This window comes from Myotis myotis, unplaced genomic scaffold (genome assembly GCF_014108235.1).
Source record: "Myotis myotis isolate mMyoMyo1 unplaced genomic scaffold, mMyoMyo1.p scaffold_m19_p_1, whole genome shotgun sequence".
NCBI classification, from domain to species: domain Eukaryota; kingdom Metazoa; phylum Chordata; class Mammalia; order Chiroptera; family Vespertilionidae; genus Myotis; species Myotis myotis.
In genome coordinates this window covers 56,430,260-56,458,044 of record NW_023416313.1, presented here as the reverse complement: position 1 = coordinate 56,458,044, position 27,785 = coordinate 56,430,260, and the positions used below count along the sequence as shown (strand labels likewise).

General features: G+C 35.8%; 1 protein-coding gene across 10 annotated transcripts in view; it reads left to right on the top strand.

Annotated features, from left to right (window-relative positions):
• WDFY3 (WD repeat and FYVE domain containing 3) overlaps positions 1-27,785 on the top strand; it is a 182,118-nt gene that overhangs the window by 32,236 nt on the left and 122,097 nt on the right. For 8 of the 10 annotated variants that reach the window (XM_036338472.1, XM_036338452.1, XM_036338463.1 and 5 more), the window contains exons 5-12: positions 3,176-3,368; positions 4,681-4,867; positions 7,285-7,451; positions 18,300-18,767; positions 19,743-19,844; positions 23,273-23,466; positions 24,707-25,164; positions 26,791-26,874. In XM_036338472.1, coding sequence (XP_036194365.1) covers positions 3,176-3,368; positions 4,681-4,867; positions 7,285-7,451; positions 18,300-18,767; positions 19,743-19,844; positions 23,273-23,466; positions 24,707-25,164; positions 26,791-26,874 — 1,853 coding nt within the window. The remainder of the gene's footprint in view (positions 1-3,175; positions 3,369-4,680; positions 4,868-7,284; positions 7,452-18,299; positions 18,768-19,742; positions 19,845-23,272; positions 23,467-24,706; positions 25,165-26,790; positions 26,875-27,785) is intronic. The other 2 variants (XM_036338502.1, XM_036338493.1) reach the window with 2 other exon arrangements.

Genomic DNA, 27,785 nt, shown 5'->3' with positions numbered 1-27,785 from the left:
TGGGAGGGTAAGGCGGTTTTAAAAAAGAAAAGACAGGATAATAAAATACTAATTCTGCAAATATTTATTGGACACTTGATTTATTAGATACTTTTGTGCTAGTGATGAACTTAAATCCCTTACCTAATAATTTGCAAGATAACCCATGACTTCAGAATTTTTGTTTTCCTCCCAAATGGCAGTGAGAACAAATGGCAGAATAGGATTAGAACTCAGGTTAATGTGACTCCTGAATTAGAATGGATGAGAAAAGCAGTGGAAGTAAATGAAGGAGTAAACCTCATGGGAATTAAAGCTGTTTTTAGACAGTGTTGATTAGATTAGTTGCCCTGTTTCAATAAAGCCCTTCTAAAGACGGAATTAATGCTTTATGCAATAAATGGAAGTAGAATTGTATATATATATATATTTTTTAATCCTCACCTGAGGGTATTTTTCCGTTGATTTTTTTAGGGAGAGTGGAAGAGAGATGGAAAGATAGAGAGAAACATTGATGTGAGAGAAACACATCGATTGGTTGCCTCCTGAATGAACCCCAACCAGGGCTCGGGCTTGGGGAGGAGCCTGCAACCAAGGTACGTGCCCTTGACCGCAAGGGAATCAAATCCGGGACCCTTTGGTCCACAGGTTGACGCTCTATCCGCTGAGCCAAACCAGCTAGGGCAGAATTGTGTGTGTGTGTATGTGTGTGTGTGTGTACATATATATATATATACAGATATAGATAGATAGATAGATGATACAGATATATATATAGATATATAAAATTTATTGTCTAAAGTTTTACATATGTCTCCTTTTTCCTCAGTTGACCCCCCTCAGAATTGTATATTTTTAATAGTAAATAAGTATAGCAAAAATTTCTAAAACTTAAATTTTTTTCTAGACCTGAAAACAGTGGGTGCTTTCAACCAAATGCAAGATTCATTTTGGCATATTGGGATCATTGAAAGTGAAGGCCTGAAGGGACTCAAGAGAGCATTTAAATGAAACTCCCCATTTACTGAAAGATGGTATCCCAGTTGTGACCCTCAGCGGGATGGGGCAGTGGTTAGACCAGGCTCTTCCACCTCCTCTCTCTTCCCCACCCCTTGCTCATTCAATGCATCAGGTCACTTCCCTTTCTTAGTTTCTCATCCCAGGCTGGACATGGTTTTCATCCTTTTGTCTAGGAGATATAACTTATCGCATGTTTTCAGAACACATAGTGTTTTTGATATTAAATTCCTAAGTTTATATTATGTGACAGAGAGTTTCCTGGGCCCTTAGCAGTTGGTATTGCTCCATGTAGGCATTTGGTTTTTGTGGGGGGTTTTTTGTTTGTTTGTTTGATTTGTTTTGTTCTGCTTTTTCATTTGCATTGATGGAGCCAATTATTGCTCTGCCACCGTGGCTGGACTTTGTGACAGATTCCCCGCAAATAGAAGTGGTAGTGTAGGGCCGAGAGGGAGGAGACATAGGCCTTAGTTTTCTAGTTTGTAAAAAGAAAGGATTATATTAGATATTTGTAAGAATACTTTTGCCCTTAAAGATTAAAACCTATTATCTTAAGAGTCAATAACTTCAAGAAATAAATCCATTTTACTGCTGAGAATACAGAACTGATCTGGAAATAAGTATTTTATTTTTGGATTTGCTCTTATGTTGCGAATTAGAGAAATGATGTTCATCCCTCTCACACAGGATAATGTGAGAACCCAAGAAAAGTAAAATCAACAATACACTCTTCTGAGCATATGTCTTTTTGCTGCAATTAACTATCTTTTTCCCCCAGGTGGCTTTATGTTGCATTTGATACATATGGGAAAATATATACATATTACACATATTAATGGGCATTTAGTACTCAACAATATCTCCAGGCATTATTTTGTGTGTGTGTGTGTGGGGGGGGGGTGCCTATATTACTTATTTTATATTTTGTTTTTTTGTCTAAATTCCTAATCCTTTTTTATCTTCCTGATATTTGGCATCTATGATTTAGAAAGCTCTTGTATTTAATTAGATTTATGCATTGAAGGAAATAGGAAAAGCAAGACTTACCTTTCTCAGACAGATCATGACATTTCAAATACTTTTTTCAGACTTTCAATTACAGTTTACTTCCATACTATTTTGTTTTAGTTTCGGGTATACAGCATAGTGGTTAGACAATTATATACTTCAGAGTGTCCTCTACCCCCAATATTTTCAATACCCACCTGGCACCGTATAGATTTATCACAGTATCAGTGATTATATTCCCTATGCTGTACCAAATACTTTTTTCTATGTAGCAGTTTCTCCACAGATAATGAAATACTCAGAGTTCATGAAGCACTTTCAATAGAATGAAACTATTTCATAACTTATACTTATTTTATTAACATTATTTATATTTGAAAATATTTAAATGAGAAAATTTCCCACAGAGTAAAAAAGTTAACTGTTCCTGCCACTGAATTGAGATTAGAAGATCAAAATCCTTTGAGGGTGGAAACCATAGCTAAATTCCCCAAGTAGAAGGCTTTTGATGCTGTAAACACCAGTGTACTATATATTTTGCAATTCATAATTAAAAAATACTCATTCCAGAATTTAAGAAGTTTTTTTAATCTTCCTTGAAAGCTAGGCTTAAGAAGATTTTTGGCTACTAGACATATTTAAAAGTTACTTATGAATTAAGATGATTTTATTATTCTAATATCCCCTTTTACCTATATAGAAATTAGAATATTTTGAAAATACTTTTACTTTGTTTTACTGTTTTTACTTTCTCATCTTTCTAAAACTGTTCTTTTTAGAGAAGAAAATTGCATTTCACCTATGATAAACTAAGAATTCAAGAACTAAACTAGAAAACTAAAACGTCAACTTTGAATGTTACTGTTGATTTATGCCGCTTAGGTCAAGGTATACAGAAATACATGATGAAAAGAAAATAGCAAACATAGAACATTTTTAATAAGTTGATAAAAGTAGGGCTGGATAACTATCTTACAATAACACCCTTCTAAATTATAGTTGTTTTTTGTTAATGCTGTTTAAGTTAGAGCACTCATCATTGTGGCTTTAATGGTATTGCTCATACTAACCCTGAACTTTCACAGTTTTTAATGGTCAGATCTAGTCCTTTTCTGGGTCCTCCCTTTCCCCAACCATTCATTTATATACACGTTTGTTTTGTTTTGTTTAGATCTTAGTGAAACTCTGCAGTTTTGTTTCCCCGGCGGAGGAGCTGGCTCAGAAAGATGATCTCCAGCTTTTATTCAGTGCAATAACCTCTTGGTGCCCGCCCTATAACCTGCCTTGGAGGAAGAGTGCTGGCGAAGTCCTCATGACCATATCCCGTCATGGTCTTAGTGTCAATGTAGTGAAGTATATCCATGGTGAATATCTCTTTATTCATTCTAGGTGCTCTACATTTCTTTCACTTTTCTCTTCATATGATGACAGATTTATTTTTAATCTCTCAATTTCCCAAAGATTCTTCTTTAAATTAAAAATTATATTTGCCAGCCCCAGGCCAGGTAGCTCAGTTGATTGGAACATACTCTGGATATGCCCTGGTTGCAGGTTTGATTCCCGAGTCAGGGCATGTGCAGGAAATCGACCAATGAATGCATAAATAAGTGGAATGAGCAGGTCTATGTTTCTCTCTCTTTCTCTCTCTCTCTCTCTCTCTCTCTCCTTCCCTCCCTCCCTCCCTCCCTCTTTCTCTCTCTCTAAATCCATCAATCAATAATTAAAAATGAAATTTGCCAAGAGAAAAAATAATTATTTTTCTATTTGTAAAGCATTTCAAAATGTAAGAAATTTTCATCCAAATGATAGATATGTACAAGAGTTAAAATAATGTTATTTTTGTGTAAATATTCACTTATAATATAAGTTCTGTGTCATAACCTATCCCCTCCCTTTTACTGAATAAATAAAAAGTTTTTTTTGAGATGCTACAGTTAAAAATCTTAAGATATTTCATAGGTAGGCAGATATTAATCTGTTTTATGTGGCATAAATAAAATTAAGTGGATTCTTTATCAACACAAAAGAGAAATTGTCAATTCTGTTTCTTGCATCTGTTCACATGTTAAATCTTTTAGCCTTTGTTATGTGAAACTGGGTTTCTTTAGACAAATAAATTTCATTAAAGATAAGAGATGAAATGATTCCAATCACCAGTCAGTAATGGGGTATAACTGTGTTTTAAATTAGTAATATATAGTACAAGCATAACTTTTTAAAATTTTGTTTCCTGAAGTAGTTCTGTATCTCATTGGTCTAGATTGACTCTAATTTGAGCTTTACAGTAATTATTAGATTTGTCTTCTTAAACTTAAAAGACAGTTTTTTAAATTTTTTCCATCCTTTTACTGTATTAATATAAAAGATCAAAAATATCATTTGGCAGCAGGCAGTCATTTTGTTTGATGATAAAACATCCAATGATTTAAAAACTATATTAAATGTCAACTACTTTTCAATACTTCCTTTATTACTCTTTGTTTGGTCCTTACAGGTAGAATTTTCCCAATGAATTTAAGTCTTATATTTATTTTTAGAATGTATAACATTTATCTTACAGTATTTTATAGATACATTTAAATTTAATGTTCCATTAAACACTAACTCCGAAACAAGAAAGTTTTCTTAAGCAATTGCCATAAATAATGCATGTTTATTATTTATTTATTCTTACAGAAAAAGAATGTTTATCTACATGTGTTCAGAATATGCAGCAATCAGATGACCTGTCTCCCCTAGAAATTGTTGAAATGTTTGCTGGGCTTTCTTGTTTCCTCAAAGATTCCAGTGATGTTTCCCAAACTCTTTTGGATGATTTTCGGATATGGCAAGGATATATTTTCCTTTGTGACCTCTTGCTTAGGTAAAACCCCCCAATTCAAGAATATATTTTAAATGTCTACTCAGTCTTTTTCATCAAAGGAAACAATAGAGTTCACTAGAGGCCCAGTGCATAGATTTGTGCACCTGTGGGGTCCCTCGGCCTGGCCTGCGCTTTCTCGCAATCTGGGACCACTTGGGGATGTCGGAGAGCCAGTTTCGGCCCAATCCCCACAGGCTAGGCCAAGGGACCCCAACGGTGCACAAATGTGTGCACCAGGCATCTAGTATGCATATAAGATCATTGGTTCATCTCTTTCTGCCCTCCCCCTTCCCTCTAAGATTCATCTGTCCCATGTTACGATGCCTGTGGTTTCCGCTCCTGCATTGAGTGTCTGCCCCTTGGTTGTCAGTGCATGTCATAGCTACCGGTTAGCCAGTTGGCCAGTCGCTTAGGCTTTTATATATATAGATGGTTAGGATAAAAGGAATCAGTCACTTATTTAATGTATACTTTATCTACTCTTAGCTTTAATCACTTATTTTTATTCCTCTTCTGCGAATAGTGTACCTAAAGTGAACTTAGAATTAAATTGGCAAAGGTAGACTATAAGCATGGTAGAATCAGTGGTTAGATGTGAAGAATAAATCTTTAGTATCTGAAGAAGTAAAACTTAGATGAAATAATTAGAATCTTTCTAAAGTATAAACTATTCTTGCTTAATTATATTTTTGGTTTTCCTTATTTAGTAATTCAGCATTGTTATTAATGTAGCTAAAAACAAGAATAATTAGATTGAGTGAGACCTTATAAATGTATAAAACAAATTAGGTAATCTAAAATGTTTCACTAGCCTCCTTTTCCATACCAGATGTTCCATGCATATATGGAAAGTGACTGGTTACAAATTTACTAGGAAAAAGATATTCATGCCTCACTAGTTGTGCCCTGGGTCATCAGTTATTTTTGAGTCATTTGATCTATTGTAAATAAGCACTATTTTTAAACATTTTATTTCCAAGATACTATTACTTAATACTAGGCAACCCCGAAGAATATAATTTTGCATATGTATCATGATTTACAAACGAGGACATCTGAAAATTGATGAAATAACTATTTCATATTACTAGGAGGTTATTAATTGGTGCAAACCTTTGAGAACACAGTTACCAGATATTATCAAAAGCCTCAGAATAATCATTACTTTGACACAATAATATCTCTTAAGATTATATCCTAAAGATATAATCTTAAGTTTAGATGACATTTTATGTATGTTAGTGCTCTTATACTCTGAGTTTCACTAGCTATCCCACTTCCCTCTCCCCAAATCAGTGGTTGGTTCTCCATGACCATTAAAAGCATATGTATGGAGAGTTTATACTACATAGAGAAACCTGTATAACACTAGCAAATTGGGGGGTGGGGGTGGGGGAGGTTATAAAATTCTTCATATGGTATGAAAATAACTTATTAAAACAAAACTTTCACATTGAAAAATACAAGTTTAAAAAATATATCATAATATTAACATGTCTTCTAGTTGTGAGGGTAAGCATACTTTTTCTTCTTCTCTACTTTTGGGCAGGTTCCCCGATAAATCTTATTCTTTAAAAACTACATTTTGCACCTCATTTTGTATTCTCAATAAAGCCATAATCAAAAGATGATTCTACAATCACTCCAATGTTCCTCTAAAGGAATTAAGATTGTTTTAAAAAATTGTTAGCCTCTCAGAACTTTATTTAAATATCCTCTAATAGAGTACCTGAATTAATTAATGAAATACAGATGAAGTGTTAGAATCCTCCCCAAGAAATTCATTTTTTTAAAATTGTTAGCAGAGAAAATATTTTAGGAAAGAAATAGTTAATAAGGGTTTTGCTTGTAAACAGTGAAACTTTATTACCTTAGAGCAGTGGTTCTCAACCTTCTGGCCCTTTAAATACAGTTCCTCATGCTGTGACCCAACCATAAAATTGCTACTTCATAATGTAATGTTGCTACTGTTATGAATCGTAATGTAAATATCTGATATGCAGGATGGTCTTAGGCGACCCCTGTGAAAGGGTCATTCGACCGCCAAAGGGGTCACGACCCACAGATTGAGAACCACTGCCTTAGAGCTTTAGGGAATTTAAGAGATATTTAATCTAATTATTTTATAGACACTTTATACCAAAGATCAATGATTTACCTAAAATAGCACTGCTAGTGGCAAAATCAGCACTGATATCAATCAGGGCTTCAAACTGTTGTGTATTTTTTTCAAATACACCATTATGTCTGAAAATTTGTAGATTCTAAAAAATGTGTTTTTATATGGGAAAAATGCAAGAAGATACTTCTTGGAGCATTTGATATGTTTATTTACTGCATATAAATATTGAACATTTCTGTATTAAATTTGAGAATATAACTAGAAAAAAATATTTGCTAAATCCTACTCTTCCTAGATTGGAACAAGCAAAAGAGGCAGAATCCAAAGATGCCTTGAAAGATCTGGTTAATCTGATAACTTCCCTAACAACATACGGTGTCAGTGAACTAAAACCAGCTGGTATTACCACAGGGGCACCCTTCTTATTGCCTGGATTTGCAGTGCCTCAGCCTGCAGGCAAAGGTGAGTTTCTTGTCTCCCATCTCCCATTTTCAGTCAGAAATCGAGAAAGAATGAAGCAGTCTGACTTTGATTGCTCTTTATTTGTTACTTATATAAAGGTAATCTACTCTTTTAAAGTTTGTGCTCTTTATGATGTAATTTGTTGAGTGAAAGTCTTTACAGATTAAATACTGAAATATAATAAAATAAAAACAGTGAAATTTATATTTTAGTATTTCATTTTAGCATATAAACAGTTTAATAACCCAAATATGTCTCTTTTGATGTTGGCACTTCACACATTTCCACTTTATATGGCTGTACCATGACTTATATTCTCCACTCTCTGTGCTTTTCTCTATGTATATATATTTTACTTAAAACTCAGCAAACCTAAGTACAAAGAAGTTACATAATTTCTTTTGTAACAGAAAATAAATTTTATAGTTCAGATTACCTGACTTTGACTCCTCATCTAAATAGTTAATAACTGTTATTAACTATACAGTAAATTTTGAAAATTTACTGTATAGTTAATAACATTTAGTTACAGAAGAATACAAGCTTATTTTAAATACCATGTGATTTTCACTTAGTTGGAATTCAGAAGAACAAAATAAGTGAATAGAACAGAAACAGACTCATAGATATGGGAACAAACCAATAGTTGCCAGATTGGAGGGGTGTTGGGGGATTGGGTGGAAAAATTGAAGGGATTAAGGAATACAAATTAGTAGTAAGAAAATAGTCACAGTTCTTCAGGGAATATAGTCAATAATCCTATATAATAAAAGACTAATATGCAAATAGACCCAATGGCAAATGACCAGTTGCTATGACGCGCACTGACCACCAGAGGGCAGATGCTTAATGCAGGAGCTGCCTCCTGGGGGTCAGTGCGCTCCCACAGGGGGAGTGCCACTCAGCCAGAAGCCAGACTCACGGCTCCCGCCTCCATGGCAGCGCCAAGAAGCCGTGAGCTGAGCAGTAAGGAGCGAGGAAGGATCGGGCCTAAGTCAACAAGCGGACATCCCCTGAGGGGTCCCAGTCACAGGCTGGGCTGAGGGGACCATTTCCCCCACTCCCTCCCCCACAGTGCACGAATGTCGTGCACTGGGCCTCTAGTACTGTGATAACTATGTATGGTGCCAAATGGGTAGTAGAATAATCAGGGGGATCACTTCATAAATTATATAAATGTCTAACCACTATGCTGTATACCTGAAACTAATCTACACTAATAAAAGACAAAGATGCTAATTGACCATACCTTTGCTATGCCCAAGCCACGCCCACCAGCCAATCAGAGTGACTATATGCAAATTAACCCAACCAAGGTGGCGGCCGGCAGCCACAGAGCTGGAGCAAGCAGGAGGCTTGGTTGTCCCAGCGATGGAGGAAGCCAAGCTTCCCGCCTGCCTGGCCGGCTGTGGCCTCTGCAAAAGGCAACAGTTTCAATTACAGAAGCTAAATAAATCCCAGATACCTGCTTTCAGCCAGCCTCCACTGGGAGCTTGGGTGGCTGGGGGCTGTGGCCAGCCTGCAAACAGTCATCAGCCCCTCACCCGGGCTGGCCACACCCTCATGGGGTGAGGGTCCCTGCTGAGGGGCTTGGCCAGCCTGCAAACAGCCCTCAGCCCCTCACCGAGGCTGGCTGGGCACCCCAGCGGGGACCCCCACTCTGAAGGGGCTGTGGCCACCCTGCAAACAGCCATCAGCCCCTCACCCAGGCTGGCCAGGCACCCCAGCAGGACCCCCACCCTGATCCAGGATACCCTTCAGGGCAAACCAGCCAGCTCCCACCCATGCACCAGGCCTCTCTCCTATATAATAAAAGGGTAATATGCAAATTGACCCTAACAGCAGAATGACTGGGAATCACTGGTCACTATGACACGCACTCAATGCAGGAGCTGCCCCCTGGTGGTCAGTTTGCTCCCACAGGGGGAGCTCTGCTCAGCCACAAACCAGGCTGCCGGCTACCAGTACAGCGGTGGTGGTGGGAGCCTCTCCGCCTCCTCAGCAGCGCTAAGGATGTCCTACTGCAGCTAGGCCTGCTCCCCGCTGGCAAGTGGATATCCCCTGAGGGTTCTGACTGCCAGCTTAGGCCCAATCCCCTGGGGAACGGGCCTAAGCCAGCAGGTGGTCATTCCTCGAGGGTCCCAGACTGGGAGAGGGCACAGGACGGGCTGAGGGACCCTCCCAAGGGTCCCTCCAAATTTTTGTGCACTGGGCCTCTAGTATAAAATAACATTGAATATCAACTGTAATTGAATATCAACTGAAAAAATAAAAGGGGGCTTTTACTTATTTATTTTAAGTACATAATAACCATTCTGAACATTCTGAAGTAATGTGAAGCTGGGGGCTTCTAATGGTTTCTTTCACATGATTGTCACTTGGTAAATATGCAATATGTTTATATTTGCATGTAGAATTTAATTAGCCAAAAAATAGCAGCATGTCTGTTTGTTTAAATTTCACAGAACATTATGTATGTATTATGTGACATAGTAATCAGTTATAAGTTTTTAAGTCAGTGAGAATAAATGAATTTATTAGAAAATCCTAAATGTGATTTATTGTAGAAAATTACACTGAAAAGGCATGACTTAGATTACTGAGTTGTCAAACTTACTGTGATAAGATGTACCCTCAGTGTGTAGATTGTATAGAGCTTTTTAAATTAGTCTGTGCATCCCGGCCTGTGTTGCTCAGTGATTGAGCATCCATCCATCCATGAACCAAGACATCACCATCAGGGCACATGTCCAGGTTTCAGGCTTGATCCCTCAGTAGGGAGTGTGCAGGAGACTGCCAATGGATGATTCTCTCTCATCTTTGATGTTTCTTTCTCTCTCCCTCTCCCTTCCTCTCTCTCTAAAAATTAGTAGAAATAAATAAGTTTGTGCAATAAGAAATTCAGGCATATTTTCTGAGCAGTTTAAAGCTTCATTTTATTCAATATTTGAAAAATAGGGGTCTCAAAATACTTCTAATTTATCGATTCTACCTTGAGTACTCTATAGTTAACTCTTTCTCTTAGTTAATTTAAAAATAGCTCAGCAATCTATGTACTTCCTATTTTAGACTTTTGTTCTTTCATTTGGTTAATCAGTATGATCATGACACTGGTATAATAGCTAGTTACAATAGTATAATTTTGTAATGAGAGGATTAATGCAGCAAAAATAACCGTCCCCATTCGTCTGCCTGGTGTTGTCTTATCCATAACAGGGATAATAAATATAAAACCCAGCACCTCCTGGGATTTCCATAAGAATTCAGTGACATATGTTTCTGAATGCAAGGTTAACTAGGAAGGATGTTAACCTAAGAGTCAGAATTCAGGTGTCCATGAATGACCTAACCTTTCTAAATATCAGGAAAAAATGATACAATCTTCTGTAAAATAAATAGATCAAGTTAGGTAATTTTGATTTTCATTTATAATTCAAAATTACCTTTTTCTCATAGCCTACTTTGCAGCATTATGGTATGGACTAGTGTATATAGCTTTATTCCACACAAAGGGACTATTGAATGTCTTTTTTTTTTTTTTTTGTCAGGAGTGTTGAGGTATTTTGTATATATATAATACCTCAGTTAATATATAATACCTTTTAGTTATACACACACACACACACACACACACACACACACACACACACACACACTCTAGAGGCCCGGTGCACCCTCAGCCTGGGAGGTGATCGGGGCCGGGTGGGGCAGGGGGAATGCGGGAGGTTGGTTGTGGGAGCGCACTGACCACCAGGGGGAAACTCCTGCATTGAGCGTCTGCCCCCTTATGGTCAGTGCGCATCATAGCTACCGGCCGGTCATCCTGTCCTAACGGTCGTTTAGGCTTTTATATAGATAGATAGATATTTACATACACATAAAATCTATCATTGTGAGTGTTGGATTTGATGATGGTGATGGTTCAACCATATATAATTATGGTTGGTACAACCATATATATGATGGTGATAGTACAACCATATATAATTATTAACATATAATATATAATTATATATGGTTGTACCATCACCACCATATCATGATAAAGAACATCCCATCCTCTAAAAAGTTTCTTGTTGCCCTTTGCATTCAATCCTTATTTCCCTACCCCTTGTCCTGGTAACCACTGCTCTACTTTGGTTTTACCCTTTCTAGAAGTTCATAAACTGGAATCATACAGTATGTAGTTATTTGTATCTGGCTTCTTTCACTTGAGATTCATCCTGTTATTACATCCTAGAGGCCCGGTGCACAAAATTTGTACATTGGGTGTGGGGGGGGGGGTCCCTCAGCCTGACCTGTGCCCTCTCGGGAATTGGGCCTAAGCCAGCAGTCAGACATCCCTCCTACAGTCCGGGGCTCTCACAGTCTGGGACCCCTCGCTCCTTACTGCCTGCCTGCCTGCCACGGAGGCGGGAGAGGCTCCTGCCACCGCCTCTCCACTTGCCAGACATAAGCCCGGCTTCTGGCCGAGTGGCACTCCCCCTGTGGGAGTACACTGACCACCAGGGGGCAGTTCCTGCATTGAACGTCTGCGCCCTGGTGGTCAGTGTGCATCATAGTGACCGGTCATTCCACCGTTCGGTTGATTTGCATATTAGGGTTTTATTATATAGGGTACCTGAAATTTGTTCCGTTTTGATACTGGCTAGTATTTAATTTTTTGGCTCTCCTACCATATATGACCATATGGGACACTTCCTTTTTACTGCTCCGTTGGTTAATGTGTCTTAATCCAATACTACACAATCTTGATTACTGTATCTTTAAAGTAAGTCTTGAAATAAAGTCACTTAAGTTGTCCAGTTGATGGCATTTATTTAACTATCATGAGTAAAGCTACGATGAACAGAGTAAAAGCTACTATCAACATTCATATAAAATATGTTTTTGTGTGGATATAAATTTTCATTTGTTTGGGATAAATACCAAGCAGTAGAGTTGCTGGGTATTGGTACATCTATGTTTAACTGTACGAGGAGCTGCCAAACTGTGTTCTAATGTGGCTTTCCCAATTTGCGTTTACATCAGCCACGTATGAAAGTTTACTTTACACCCTCAGCAACACTTGATGGTGCTAGTTTTTTGTTTTGTTTTTTTAATTTTAGATTTTCTAGTGAGTATGTAGTAGTTTCTAATTGTGGTTTTTTACTTCACATTTTCCTACATAATTTTGAGCATTTTTTCATATGCTTATTTGCCATTTGACCCCTATTTTTGGATAAGTGCTTTATAAAATATGTATTTTAAGTTCTTCTAGTCTTTACTTGCCCTTTTTTTGTCTTAGCACTTTCTGAAGAAGAGAAATTTAAATTTTGATGAAGTCAAATATTTATCACTGCTAAGATACAAGGTGTCCCAAAATATGTATGCACACTTTGAATAATTATTAATTCCAATGGATTAAATCTGAAAAGAAAGAAACATCAATTAAGCTATCAAAAATGGATGTGTTTCATTTTGGGGAACACCCTATATTTTATGGATTTTGCCTCATATTAAGAAATATTAAGCCAAGGTTACTAAAATTTTCTCTGTTTTCTTCTAGGAGGTACATATTTTAATGCTTACATTAAGGTTTGAGAATCAATTTAAGTTAATTTTTATAAATGATAGGAAGTAATTTTTTTTTTAACAATATGGATATCCAGGTGTGCCAGGTCTCTTTGTTGAAAAGACCATATATGACGATATCGGACCCTTTCTTTTTTCTGCTCCATTGGTTAATGTGCCTTAAGCCAATACTACGCAATCTTGATTACTGTATCTTTAAAGTAAGTCTTGAAATAAAGTGACTTAAGTTGTCCAATTTTGTTCTTCCTTTTCAAAATTATTTTGGCTACTCTAGGTCCTTTGGACTTTATATATAAATTTTACTATTGAGTTATCCTATATAATAAAAGGCTAATATGCAAATCGACCAAAAGGCAGAATGACCGGTCACTATGACGTGCACTGACCACCAGGGGGCAGATGCTCAACACAGGAGCTACCCCCTGGTGGTCAGTGCACCCCCACAGGGAGCACTGCTCAGCCAGAAGCCAGGCTCACAGCTGGCAAGCACAGTGGCGGTGGCGGGAGCTTCTTCCGCCTCCGCAGCAGCATTAAGGACCCCTCGGACCCTCTGGGGATGTCCACCTGCCAGTAAGCAGAAATCCCCAAGAGGTCCCAAACTGCGAGCGTGCAGGTCAGGCTAAGGGCCACCCCCCCCCCCCCCCCAACACACACACACAGTGTGCACGAATGCCATGCACCGGTCTCTAGTTGAAAACATAAAAAGCCTGCTGAGATATGTTGATTGGGAGTACATTGAGTCTATAGATCAATTTGTTTTGGGGGAGAATTGACATCGTGAGTACCCCAATCCATGAAGATACAGCTTTTGATTTATTCGAGTCTTATTATTTTTCTCTCAGCAATATTTTATAATGCACATTGTACAGGATTTTCAGTGTTTTTGTTAAATGTATCGGAAGTATTTTATTTTTTGATACTCTTGTGAATGAAACTGTTTTCTTCATTTCATTTAGGATTGCTTGCTGCTAATTTTAAAAATCCAGTGTTTTAAAATATCCTTCTTACCAATGACTTTGTTAAATTTGATTATTTGTTTTAGTGGGCTTCACAGGGTACATTTCTTCTTTTTTTTTTTTTAATCCTCACCAGAGGACATGCTTAGAGAGAGGAAGGGGGAGAGACAGAGAGAGAAGTATCCATCAGTTACCTTCCATATGCACCCCAACCAATTATTGAACCTGCAGCCCCAAGGTGCAAGGGCTGATGCTCCAACCACTAAACCACTCCAGCCGGGTAGGGGTGTTACATTTCTTATTAATCTAGGTTTGGATAAGAGATGATGGACCATTGTACAGAAATGGAAATTAGGAAAGCCAATTGTGATGATGTCGTGTGTAACACTGATAGAATGAGGCAGTAATAGTCTTTTACAAACTGTAACTCTTTGGTTTGGACTATTTATAAGTTGGGGCTGTGCCTATTCTGATATACTTGATACTATTTATCTTACTTTCTGCCAGTTATTTGTTCAGGGTACTTTGGGAAATATTTTCTCTGATTTCACTGGTTTCCTTTCATCGTCTATCAAAAGAAAATTCCTGTTACCAAGAAATTTTTACCCATTTATCAATAGTTACATTTAAAAGAGGATACATTTGCCTTTTGTTGCTCTATATATAGATATAATTTACCTATCTTATTTTTAGTGCTGTTTTTATATATAATTAAATTGTATAGAAATCAAAAATTTCAAAGAAAAAGTAAACTAAGTTATTAATAAAGCTGGTAAACGTATCTGTTTTGATATGTTAACGCTTAAAAGGGACTTCTATTTATGTATTGTACAGCAGGAGCTTTTATAAAATTTTGTATCTTCACCAACAGAGAGATTTTTCTAAAGAAATAAATTTTTAAAATGGAACAGTCCTTTCCTTTAAGAAATAGTCCTGCTGATTAATAACAACTCCATGGTGATTTTTCATCTTAATTATTCCAGAAACACAATTGTGAGGTTGTGCTTCATAATTCATGCCTCTTCATAGCTTTCAAATTTGTTCCCTAAGCAGAGTGAATGTTTTTAATATTTTTAGAATAAAGAATATATCTCTTCATAAGAAAAGAATGTGTTTTTGTTCAAGCTAGTAACTGAAGTGCTCTGCAGTCTCTGTCATGGGCTTACTGTGAAAAGCTCTTGGTCCACGTAATCTGGGCTGGATGCACACATGGCCAGGGCTGATGTTCAGCTGGCTTGCTGGAATGTAACCGTTCACATTGTTTAGCCAGCCTCCTTCTCACTGGTCATTCACAAGTGTAATTTAGTCATTATTTTCCATTTTACACTAAGCATGCATTGATTTCCTTCCTTGCCAGCCCTACTGCCACAACCTAGTTGAGGCTCTGAAGATCACTCATCTATCTGTATGACCATAGGTGTCGTTTTACCTTTTCATTCTTCTATTCATCTCACCACTTCAGATCCATTCTCTGCAATATTTCAAAACTGATGGCTTCAAATCTAAAAAATAATAATATTTAGTGTCTGAGTATGGAATGAACTCTTCAATTTCCTTATTTAGACCTTTATTTGTATTGCATTTTACTTATGCCTGTATCATTTAGGCTCTTTTTTTCAAACACTCACTTTTACATTAGATTCTGAAAATAAGAAAGCTCTATTTTTTGTTGTATTTTCCACTGTCCTTTCACACCTTAGATTAATTCATTTTCTTTTGTTTTTGCTTGTATAGACTTGAAAGTAATGAGATGGTAATTGTCATCTGTTAGAATGATTTCCTCACTTTACCTCTATTATTTTTAGCTATTTGTGTACCAAACAGATTGAAGTCAGTTAATGTAAAATTTGAAACTATAGATCTGTTTAGTTAAGATATTAGAGCAGTCTTTTAATTATCTTTTAGATTTAATTATTATTCTCCTTTCTCAATTAAATATTGTAGAAATTTAATGGTTATGACAGTCCTGAATAACTACCTGATAACATCAGATTTCAAAATATACTTCAATTTATATGCTATTTATTTTGGTGTTACTATTCAGCTGTTCCTTTAGATACTTTTTCTGATAGAAAGCCAATTGATCAAATTTGTTTAGTTCCATTGTACATAAGATCTACTAAATTTGAAAATGATATTACAAATAGAAAATTTCTTTTTCTGGATTAGTCACAGGAAATGATTGAGTTTATGTACAGTAAGACTGATGAGTAATTGAATTCGTTAAAATGCTCTTGAAGCCTGTGATGGAGACTAGCAGTCTCTATGTTCCTTGGTCATTTATATGGTCAACCTATTTTAACTACATTATGTTCATGGTCCCTACATGGATTTGATAACAAGTAGGATTAAGGATGGATCAGGGCAGATTTATTACTATAACTAAAAAGAAATTACTAAGAGCCTAATGTTCTGTTGACTACTGCATTTTGAGTGTTATCTTTGTATGCAAGATTATGACATTTTACATTTGATTTAATTGTGTGTATGTGTATGTGTACACATTGTGTTCATTTCAGCTCTTTGTGGTGGACAGCTTGTTCTCGGGTTGGTTATTAATATGCCTTGTCTTTTGTCAGTGGCATCATTGGAAACCAATAATGAAGATGAAACTTAGGAAAATCCAAATTTTCTCATAGTACCCTAAACTCAGCTCTTTTTAACTCTTTTCTTTATAATGAGACTCGATAATGTCACTTAGCAAAAAGATGCAAAATATTGGTTAGAGTTATTCTTTAACTTTGTTATCTTTTTGTCACATATAGTCAGACTTTTATATTTGCATGTCCATCAGTCTGTCTAAGCTTATTTTTATCAAGTTTTTTAAAAAATATTTTTTTTATTGATTTCAGAGAGGAAGGGAGAGGGAAAGAGAGATAGAAACACTAATGATTAGAGAGAATCATTGATCACCTGCCTCCTGCATTTCCCATTGGGGATGGAGCCTGCAACCTGTGCATATGCCCTGACTGGTAATTGAACCTCGAACTCCTGGTTCACAGGTCAGTGGTCAGCCACTGAGCCACATTAGCCAGGCTAAGCTTATTTTTTAATCACCTGATGGTAATAAGAAAGTGGAGATGTCCTCAAAAAGAACAAGCATACTATTAATGAGGAGCTAGAAGTAAGGATAAATCTTTGGTATTTGCCACATATGGGATAAATTTGTGTTGTAGATAAAATTGAAATCATATATAGACTGAAAATTTTTTGATCTTTGCATTTTTTCAGATAATGCCCAAGCTAGGGACTCTCAGTGGTCTTTCTAACCCAGGGGTGGGCAAACTTTGTGACTCGAGGGCCACAATGGGTTCTTAAACTGGACTGGAGGGCCGGAACAAAAGCATGGATGGAGTGTTTGTGTGAACTAATATAAATTCAAAGTAAACATCATTACATAAAAGGGTATGGTCTTTTTTTTCAATAGTTTTATTCATTTCAAACGGGCTGGATCCGGCCCGCGGGCCGTAGTTTGCCCACAGCTGTTCTAACCCATTTTATATTTTTCCTAGTTCTGTTTATCCTCTTTCTAAAATCCAGCTTATTCTGTAAGGCTCTATGTTAATTTTTTTGGTCACTCTTGGCAAATGCCTCATATTGCTCTAGATTTGAACCTGTGGATAGTTTTTAGAGGCAAGCACTTGTTTTCATGTGCCTCAAATACTTTGTGTTAATTCTTTATAATTATTGTCACTAATTCACCTCATACAAGCCATGGGTACAAATTGAAAATCAGATGTTTAAAAATATAGTTAGTAAAACAAATAAAAATAGCTAGTAGTTGGACATGGATTGCTTTAACAAGCATATGTAAAGAAATTGCAGTTTTAGCTTGAAAACAAGAAATTTCCAACTTAAAGTTCTAATGTTTTAATTATAAGAGGAAAATTGGAAACTAGAAACTTGTTCCCTCCCTATTTTCCTGCTGTCATTCTTGCTGTTCTCAAACCTGTTACTTCTTCAGCTTGAAAATATGAGAGGTAACTTCTTAGTCAAGGTCAAGGTTACAGATAATAAAAAGCAACAGCCCTTCTTATTTTCAAACTCTGATGCCTCAATCTATATAAGATGCTTTATTCTCTAAAATTGTATAATGTTTCAACATACACTATTCTTGAACCAGAATATTCTCAATATTGCATTACAAGTTTAATTGGTGTTATTTATCTTTAATTAAATGGCTGAACCTGATGAAGAAAAATAAGACCTTTCATAAAACCAGGTGTGTTTTTGGTCAACAGTTGATAAATGTTACAATTGCAATGTTTAAATAAACTATCACATACACCTACTATTGTGTTCTTATTGTCTATTATAGGTCACAGTGTGAGAAACGTCCAAGCCTTTGCAGTTCTTCAGAACGCATTTTTAAAAGCAAAAACCAACTTTCTTGCCCAGATCATCCTTGATGCCATCACAAATATTTACATGGCTGACAATGCCAATTATTTCATCCTCGAGTCACAGCACACATTGTCACAGTTTGCAGAGAAGATTTCTAAACTCCCAGAAGTGCAAAGCAAATACTTTGAGATGTTGGAGTTCGTCGTTTTTAGCTTAAATTATATCCCTTGTAAAGAACTTATTAGTGTTAGCATTCTCTTAAAATCTAGCTCTTCTTACCACTGTAGCATTATTGCAATGAAAACACTCCTGAAGTTTACGCGACATGACTACATATTTAAAGATGTGTTCAGGGAGGTGGGCCTTCTGGAGGTCATGGTAACCCTTTTGCACAAGTATGCTGCCCTCTTGAAGGATCCAACTCAGGCACTAAATGAACAAGGTAAAGCATTTTCCATAATTTTATTTTATTTGACAGAGGTCTTGGGACAAGGTGTTCTGTTCATGGTTTGCCTTTCATTTGGTTATTGACTTGAATGACTTACTGATGTGCATTATTGTGACATCTTTGTGAGTATTTCCCAGAGTTAACTTGTTCATTCTGCCTCTTCTCGGGAGTTGGGGAAGGAGTGGGTGGGACCCAGAAATATGTCATTGTGGTGGATGAAAATTTAAGGTAAAAACTGAAGAAAACATTTATGATTCACATGACTGGTGTCTACTATTTTTCTAGAGGGATTTTAAAAAGCTTCTAGAAGCAATTGGGATGCTTAGGTGCTTTCAAATGTCTTTGTTAACTATAGAGAACAAATAGTTATATCTCTTCAGTAATGTTATGTATACACACATCTAGTATCATTATATATCTTAAATTTTATGTTTTTCACCCTTTCTGATCAATCTGATGGAAGTGTGGTAGTATATGGCACTTAAAAGTTAAGTATTAAGTGTGTTGAATGAAATAATACAAGTTAAATAGATAGCACTGTTCATAAATGTTTCTCTTTGGTGCATTATAATCTAGCATTCTCCTAGGTTGTAACATTATAATACTCAAACTTGAATTGCTAAAAAATTAAGAAAACTGTCATATGAACCAGATATTTTGGTGAACCTTCTTTACAAGGAAAGCACCTGTGAGAAGAATATAATTAATTTTGATTGGCATTTTTTTCTTTTCAATATTTGTTAGATAACTAACTTTCTAGCCTCACCAAAATAAAATCGTAAACATGGATTTTGACCTTACTTTTGGTTGCTGGTAGACATGTGTATCATTTTTAAAGGTTGTATTATATCAATTGTATTAGTAGTAAGTGTGAATATTAAAGATATACTTTTTAAATTATCAAAAGAAAATTGAATAAAAAATAATCTTATAACTTTTGTGATTTAGACTTCTGATCCTTTCTCCTAGGGGACTCAAGAAATAATAGTTCAATTGAAGACCAAAAACATCTGGCTTTGTTGGTTATGGAGACCTTGACATTGCTTCTTCAAGGATCAAACACAAATGCAGGTGATTAGAAAAGCTTCTAGCAAATGCTTTGGGAGGATATTACCTCTGGTTATGGCTTCTCTAATGATTCTTGTTTTTGAAATACTCTTATCACTTAAGAGAAAAAACTATTGATTCAGTGATGGTACTATCATACCTCTAGAAATGCAATACTTTCAATCTTTACCAATATGTTAATGACCAAATATTTAAGTGTTATTTTAAAAAATGTTCTTATATTTCATTGTGTGCCTTATGTTTGAAGTATTCTTTTTTCTGTTTTTTTACTTACATAATACAGGTTCTTAGTCTAATAAATTTATTTATTTAAATATTTTCCAAAATATCTGCTTCATATGACAGTTTTCTTAATTTTTTTAGCAATTCACGTTTGAGTATTATAATGTTACAACCTAGGGAAATATTGAAAAACAATTCTCTAATAAAACTTGCCTCTCCCAGGTAAATTGGATTCATTAAATCTTTTGCTTTATCTTTGGTCTCAACTTCTCTTCAATCCTTTTCTATCTGTCATCAACACAATCCAACTGTATTTATAAATTATCACTCTTGCATTTAAAAAAGATACTTGAAATTTTAGCCAGTGTCAGAAACCTCTCAGGAACAGTGTGCATACAACTTGAGAGAGAAGTAAGTGATAAGGAGGTGAGTTCAGATGAGTGGATTGTGCATAGATCATATAGAGTTTTTTAGGTTATGCTGAGGTATTTGAATTGCATCTTAAGTGTTATGGTTTCGAATCTTAGAGGGAATGCTGGGTGGGGTGGGGAGAGATCAACCAAAGAACTTTTATGAATATATGCATAACCCATGGACACAGACAATAGTGTGGTGAAGGCCTGGGACTGGGGAGGCTAGAAGGGGTCAATGGGGAAAAAGGGGGAACATATATAAAACTTTCAACAATAAAGATTTAAAAAATAAAATAAAAATATTGTTATGGGATGCTGTAAATCAGTGGTTTTCAACCTGTGGGTCACAACCCCTTTGGGGGTCGAACAACCCTTTCACAGGGGTCACCTAAGACCATCGGAAAACACATATATAATTACATACTGTTTTTGTGATTAATTACTATGCTTTAATTATGTCAATTTGTAACAATGAAAATACATCCTGCATATCAGATATTTACATTACGATTTATAACAGTAGCAAAATTACAGTTATGAAGTAGCAACAAAAATAATTTTATGGTTGGGGGTCACCACAACATGAGGAATTGTATTAAAGGGTCGCGGCATTAGGAAGGTTGAGAACCACTGCCGTAAACAAATGAATGAATGAATGATTGAACTAGCAAAGGCACAAATGCATGTCTATTTGTCTGAATGCAGAAGAACTCAACATTCAACATAGAGGGTTGGGGGAGGGGAGAGGTAAGAGATCAACCGAAGGACTTGTATGCATGCATATAAGCATAACCAATGGACAGAAGACACTGGGAGGGGGATGGTGAGGGCATATACGGGAGGCAGATGGGGGGGGGGGCAAGTAGGGGAGACTGGGGGGAGGTCAATTGGGAAAAAAGGAGATATATGTACTACTACTTGTAATACTTTTAACAATAAAATAAAAAGAATTTAAAAAAACATCTATTTATAAAAATAAAATATATTGTCTTGTGCACAATGCCATGTGTTAGAGACGTAAAGATAAGATAATTCTTTTCCCAAAGGAATTACAACCTAATTGGAAATATAACTGTATAAGTAATTATTTAAATGCATTTTGGGCAAATGCCAAGACAGAGTTGAATGAATTTAGTAGGTAATTCAAACAATTAATATGATGAGATTTAATGGATATGATATTAACAGGTTGTCCATGATATAATGCATAATCTCCTTATTTCTAGTTTAGTTGACTGAGATAGTCGGAAACATAATAGGGGTATACTAACAAGAATTCTTGGACAAATTTTTTGGTGGCATGACCCACAGGGAGGGATGGAACAATTCTAATCTATGAGAGTGGAGAGCTTACTCTATGTGACTGAAAATCACTTTCAGACTGCTACACATTTTTACAAAATTCTTTTCTCATCAACTGTCTTCTCTGTGTTAAGAAAGATATTACTAACCGTCTGATTTCAGGCACTTAAAACAGTGCTTTACTCTTAGAACTATTCAAGACATATTAGTAATAATGATTACCTCATGGGCACTAATGCAACCGGGAAGTAAACATGGTCTTCCATGTGCTAAATTGCAAGCACGTGACTTACACTCATTTCAAGGTCATATAATTCCTAAAAAGTTAGCAATTAGAAAATCACTAAATAGAAAGGACAGTGGCTGCTACAGCAAAATATACTAACACTTATTCTCTCAGGAAATACTTATTGAAACACACACCAGAAGGAAATTCAAGTTTAATGGGAGACCAAACATATAAGTAGATAATACTAAGACTTTGCTATAAAGTACTATAATATAAAGTGGCATATGCAAGGTATTATAAAAGTGCAAAGGAGAGAATGTTTAGTTTGGAGGAAATGCTAATTCGTGATTTAGGTCACTTGGTCCATTTTTTAATATTGAAGATGGTATTTGATGTGAGAACAGTATCACTTGTGGGCTGGAGCCCAGTCTATAGAGCTGGGCTATCTAGGCATAAATCCTACCCTGCCCTTTGTCAGCTGTTCGGCCTTGGCCATATCACTCAACTTCTTTATGCCTCATCTCCAATCTGTACAATAGAGGATAAGGATTAAATAAATCAACTGAGTAATGCATTTGGAACAATTGTTTTTGTTTGTGTGCTTTACCTAACTAAAAAGTTTGGTTCCTTATAATTTTTTTCATTGGAGAATAATTTTATTTTATCCTTTTCTTACTATTTTGGAAGCCTTGTTTAGTTTAAATCTCATTTACTTAGGGTATTGTTTATCTAAAAGCTGTTTATCTAAAAGATTGATTTTTTAAAATCTTTTTTTTATTGATTTTTATAGAGAGAGAAAAGGAAGGGGCAGGGGAGAGAATGGAGCGTTGATTTGATGTTCCACTTATTTATGCATTCATTGGTTGATTCTCATACCAGTATGTGCCCTGACCAGGGATCAAACCTGTATGTAACCTTGGCATATTGAAACCATGATCTAACCTACTGAAACACCTGGACAGGGTTACGTAAATTGATTTCAAGTATTATTCAGTTTAAAGACTTGACATAAAAATATTGGGTCCCTTTGGTTTCTACCTATGAAATTTTTGAATGTTTAGATTTGGATAATTTAAATGTGGTGAACATATCAGGACATTAATCTTGCATTTAAGGAAATCTAGAGAAAATTTGTATATGTCTTTGTTGACACCCTACAGTACAATTTTGTATTGTAATTTAAAAGGTGAAATAGGTGTGTAGGTCTTATTTGCATTTTTTGAGTTACTCTTCATACAAAAAGATCAAATTTTTCTCCCTTCAAGGAATTTTCCGAGAATTTGGAGGTGCAAGATGTGCACATAATATAGTGAGATACCCCCAATGCCGGCAGCATGCCCTGATGATTATCCAGCAGCTGGTGCTCTCTCCGAATGGGGATGATGACATGGGCACGCTTCTGGGATTAATGCATTCAGCCCCACCCACAGAATTGCAGTTGAAGACTGACATTTTAAGGGTAAGAGTGTGCGTTACTACTCTTCTACTAAAATATGTGGTTATTTTTAACTGACTTAAAACTATTATGAACTATTCTTGCTGTTTTCTAAAATTACGTCAAAATAGTAGTAGCAGAAGAAAAGGCGGTGTCTTTAACCTGGCCTCCAAGGCCCTGGGAATATGTTTTCTTCCCCCTGACTTCCTCTCTTAGTATCTTTGCCCCATTCTTGCCACAGACATCACAGAAATAATAGCTACTTTCTAGAATCATATTTCTTTTAACATTTACTTTATTCAGTTACTTTCTTATCAATATTGAGATGTTTGCATTTTTTTCTTTATACTATTGTATATTTCATCCTATTTTGATTGAGTATAATTTTGAGTATGCATTTTATTTTAAAAGCAATATTAATTTGACCACAATTTATCTCTTAGACAAGAAGGAAATCTACATGCCTGTCAACATTGGGGTCATTTGTATATTTGAAGGGATCATTGGAAAAAAAAACAAGTACCTTCAAAAGGTGTTTTGGTTGCTAACATTTTTAACATACATTTTCCTCTTTTCTTGGTTCCTTTTTAATTGGATTTGTAACATATGTGTAGGTAAACCTCTTCCCAAAGCATCTGTATATGGTGACTTTATAGCAGTTGAAATAGTTTATGTCTTGGCTGTCCTGATTATCTGTCTCATCCTTTATAAACTAAATTAATTTATATACAGGGTGTCTCAAAAAAATGTATACATACTTTTTTTCTGATAGCTCAATTGATGTTTCTTTCTTTTCAGATTTAAACCATTGAAATTAGTAATTCAAAGTATGTATACATATTTTGGGGATACCCTATATATAGACAGTCATAAGTTCTTGTGACTGTGTAAAATTATACTAGATTATGTAATTTACTTATTTAATAAAAACATTACTTTGTAAAAGTTACTGAATTCATTGATAATATTATTTATCACAGACATAGGGAAATCTTTTCAGCCAGGATTTGGATATAGCCTTATTCTATCAAAAGAAATACGTGTTAGTATTTCCTAAAATTATCTTCTGCCTCTATGGCATTTTTTAATTGGCAAAATATTTGATATGCTTCACAGGACTGGTTTTTTGTGGGGGTTTTTTGGGTAAATGACAAAAACATTTATTTCAGATGTTCACAGAATGGTGGTATAGTCCTTGGACATTTCCTGTATGATTTTATTTTATTTTATTTGAATTACAAGTGTATTTTATTGTCCCCCATAGGCCCTCCTGTCAGTTCTTCGAGAAAGCCATCGGTCAAGAACAGTTTTTAGGAAAGTTGGAGGCTTTGTATACATAACGTCCTTGCTTGTTGCCATGGAAAGATCTTTGAGCTCGCCGCCGAAGAATGGCTGGGAGAAAGTGAACCAGAACCAAGTATTTGAACTTCTCCACACTGTGTTCTGCACATTGACTGCAGCAATGCGCTATGAGCCAGCCAACTCTCATTTCTTCAAAACAGAGATTCAGTATGAGAAATTGGCAGATGCCGTTCGGTTTCTTGGCTGCTTCTCAGACCTAAGGAAAATAAGCCCCATGAATGTCTTCCCCTCAAATACCCAGCCATTTCAGAGACTTTTAGAGGAAGACATAACTTCTATGGACTCGGTGTCACCCACTTTACAGCACTGCAGTAAACTCTTTATTTACCTCTACAAAGTAGCCACAGATTCTTTTGACAGGTATGGCTCTGCTCTGTCAAAAGCTCTGAATTAAAAGGGTATACTATATATGACTTCAACATAGAGGCTTAAATTATAAGTTAACTTGAAGGAAAATGAAAACAAATGAATCTTCTCTCTCAATTACTTGTCTATCATTTTATCTGTGAATATTACTATTGCTTTGATGTTAAGTTTTTCAGCATAGTCATCTGTGTATTATTTGTAAATCAAGGGTCAGTTAGCTCTTTTTTTTAATGTATTTTTATTGATTTCAGAGAGGAAGGGAAAGGGAGAGATAGAAACATCAGTGATGAGAGAGAATCATTGATTGGCTGCCTTCTACACCCCCCTACTTGGGATTGAGCCTACAACCTGGGCATGTGTCCTTGACCAGAATCAAACCCAGGACTCTTCAGTGTGCAGGCTGACGCTCTGTTCACTGATCCAAACTGTCTAGGGCTACTCTTGAAGCAGTTTCTAAGAAGTTTACATTAATGGAGTGATGTTTACTATTGTCTTTTTTCTTTATTCTCAACAATGTTAGATACATCTGGACTTAATGATATTAGTTATCATAGGAGAACATGGTTATGATTGTATTTATTTCCAAACACTTGATATATTCTCAGCATAATCCTTAAAAAGTGATAGAACTCCCTATCAAGAGATAATTCAGACTTGGTTACTCATTCTCCATTAAATGAGTGCCAAGTCTCTGTGATAGGCATTGCGGGTTCAGCTCAGCACGTTCAGCTCAGCACCAGATGACCTGGGTCATGGCCATTCTTTAGCTTAAATATAGACATATAAATAAACAGTTACACTGATAAAATCTCTGATGAGGGGAATCCAGAGATCTAAGGGAGATCATTGGAGTGCCACTTACCTATATCACTTACTTTCGATTTTTAAACTGCTTTCAATTAAGTTCTCACTGAAAATAGTGTCAGAGTGATCATGCTGTAAGTTTCTCCCAAGCATTTTCACTTGACAGTTACCATTGTTTTATTGCATAAAATAAAATAATTATTTTTATATTGTCCCCATAAATTAAGCAAATAACTGTGTTGGGTAGGACGTCTATTAGATTTTATACCTTTCATTATTGAATATCTACTTTGAAATATCTATTGAGATGTTTCTTGCTTCTTAATATTTTTTACCTTAATATTTAGAGAAGAAAATATAAGTAACATAAGAAAAATTGTTTTCCAGTTTTTCTCATCTCAAAAATAAAAATGCATATTATATTATTATCTCATAGGAAACATAGGATAATGCTGTATTCATCGAATAAGCAATTTAAAATAGAAATTTTTAAATTTTGGATTCACCTTCTTTTTCCTCAGTTTCTACTTATCCTAGTTAGTATGCCTCATTTTTAGTTTGCTTTGTCAAAAACAGGGCTTACAGCACTCTGTTTAACAAATGTGTTAAATGTTAACATTAATAGATAAGCATTGGCTGTAAGCATGCTTTCCTGTTTCCCTCAGTGCATGTGTTATAGTCTTGTTCCTTGTTCCTGCTGAGAATGGAGGACATTTCTAATTAAACTTTTACTGGTATTTGTGAAACTAACCAACTGCCAACGTGGTGCTCTCTGCTAACCTCTCTAAACCACCCTGTCTGTTTTGTTGTCTGTAGTCGTGCAGAACAGATCCCTCCTTGCCTGACAAGTGAGTCTTCTCTCCCCTCTCCCTGGGGCACACCAGCTCTGTCCAGGAAAAGGTACTGATCTTACAACAGAAGTTGATCTTTGTTTGTGTGGGGGGTTTTCTTTTTTGCTTAATTATATGCTAATGTGATGATTGTGCTTTGTAACTTCAATTTTTTTGGCTTTCTATATATGTATTTTGTTTGTTTTAATAGTCAACTTCTGAGTATATTTATGAGTAAAATGTATTGATACTATGAAGATAGAAAGGACATGTGTCATCCAGCTCTATTATTTAGACTAAAATATGCATTTTGCTTTAGAGAAGCATATGTTTTATTAAAATTAATGTAGAAATGAGGACTTAGTGCCTCTTTAAATGGAGTACTTTCCTGATTTTTCTTTTTACTTTAAATGTGCCTGGGGATCAATTTTGTTTGTTTGTTTCTCCTACTGCTTTCAAATGAGCATCACAGCACCGGCAAGGAAGTATGTGCTTTCTCAGTCAGGTTCAACCAGTTTAAATGTGGTGCTGTTATAGAGAAGTGTCACAGCTAACCTTTGAAAAGGTGAAGGAAAAACCTACCCCAGTTCTTGCTTTCATTGGTTCTGTGTAAATCTCTTCCTAAGCCAAACTAGTCCACCTCATACAGAAAGCTTATGGACTATAAAGAACCAGCAGTTAGTTGGCAAGAGTACAGTCAAGATCCATCCGTATTCCATAATTATGATCCATGACTATATTCTGTGCACTTGGAACCAATTACTCTTACTTCCCGTTTTCCTTATGACCAAGTACAAGTCCTTAAGTCTGTGTTAATCTTCCACTGTGGCTTTTTAAAAATAAATCCTGATGTCCCTTTTGTTGTTTAATTTTATTTCTATTCTGATTTTGAAACTTCATTATAATTGGAGTGTTTATATCAAAAGTATTTGTCACAGACTGCATTTTAATGTATTTCAGTAGTAATATTCAGTAGGTGTA